Below are 1285 nucleotides of genomic sequence, written 5' to 3'. Positions count from 1 at the left end.
TGGGTGTCTCTGGGGCAGGTTTCAGCATCTGTTTGCTGCTGGGAGGTGCAGAGCTCTGCAGGGGAGCAGATGTGGGGGGTGAGGGATAAAAAAAGCAGCGGGGGCGCGGGGGGCGGCTCAGCATGACTGCAGCTCCGCAGCTCCCTTGGCAGGGCTTTGGGCGGGTTCATCAGCATTTAAACGTTCTTCTTGTCAGCCTGTTCAATACCTTCTGCTCATAGGGTGTGTTCCCAGCAATGCAGGAGCCCACAGGCCTGCACCCCCACAGCGTGATTCACCCTTGGGTGGGATTAGACCTTCCCCGAGCAGATACTGGGTAGTGCCACGCATCTCCCATTGTAATGTCTCTGCTCCATCTAGTGGAGGACACCCGGGCTTCCTGAGAGCCAGCAGCAGCAACACTGAACACGGGGCTGCAAAGTCACTTCAGCTGCGAAAAGGCTCCAGGGTTACAGAGAATATCCAGGAGGCAGGAACCAGCCTCTCAAAAATACATATTTTAAAAAGAAAGAGAAAAAAAGGCCAAATCTCCTAAAGAAGAAGGAACGAGGCCAGGTTGGACACAGGGGCTTGGAGCAACCTGCTCTAGTGGAAGGTGTCCCTGCCCGTGGCAGAAGGTTGGAACTGGAGGAGCTTTAAGGTCCCTTCAACCCAAGCCAGTCTGGGATTCTGTGAGGCCAAGAAGCAAAATATATAATCTCCACTGTCTCTATGTAACATCATCAATTCTACATGGACATTTCCAGCATCGCCTCAGAGCACAGGACAAAGTGACACATGTACCTGCCCCGGGCACACAGTTTCTAAGAAAGATACATTTCCTGTGAACTTGAAGGAGCTTTTAGAGCCCTTTTGGGATAAAGCAGCAGTAGCCACATGACAAGGCACTGAATATGATGCATTTTCTTCAGCTACCTCTTCCTAGAAATCTCACTCAGCCCACGCAGACAAAGCATTCAGGGCACAATCTCCAGGTTGGAATGACAAAATAAAGGTGTCAATCATGGTACTTTTCCACAAATGACAGGACTAAGACCTACCCCAGCAGCAGAGAACAACAGATCAACAGGGAATGGCCCATGCTTTGAACCCAGCAGAGCAGAGGCACCATCTCCTGAGGCAGTTCTTTACCTGTCTCCCAGCTCCTGTGCTATCACCAGGTGTTTTAGATGGTACTCAATGGCTCTTTCATAGTCTTGAAGCAGCGTGTACGTGTTTCCAAGACTATAGCATGCCTGGGCTTCTACTGCTTGGTCTTTGAGTTGTCTGGAGAGCTGGAGTGTTT

At 50.9% G+C, this 1285-nt stretch overlaps 1 protein-coding gene across 1 annotated transcript in view; it reads right to left on the bottom strand.

The window, feature by feature from the left end:
• LOC104409011 (G-protein-signaling modulator 1-like) overlaps positions 1-1285 on the bottom strand; it is a gene marked incomplete at its 3' end in the record, with an annotated part of 30043 nt that overhangs the window by 21055 nt on the left and 7703 nt on the right. The window contains exon 7 of the mRNA XM_010018777.1: positions 1132-1285. This exon is cut by the window's right edge and continues 1 nt beyond it. Within this exon, the coding sequence (XP_010017079.1) occupies positions 1132-1285 (154 nt within the window). The remainder of the gene's footprint in view (positions 1-1131) is intronic.

Source organism: Nestor notabilis, unplaced genomic scaffold (assembly GCF_000696875.1).
Source record: "Nestor notabilis isolate BGI_N333 unplaced genomic scaffold, ASM69687v1 scaffold24507, whole genome shotgun sequence".
Lineage (NCBI taxonomy): Eukaryota > Metazoa > Chordata > Aves > Psittaciformes > Psittacidae > Nestor > Nestor notabilis.
The sequence above is the reverse complement of the archived record's forward strand: the minus strand, read 5'-3'. Positions and strand labels throughout refer to the sequence as shown.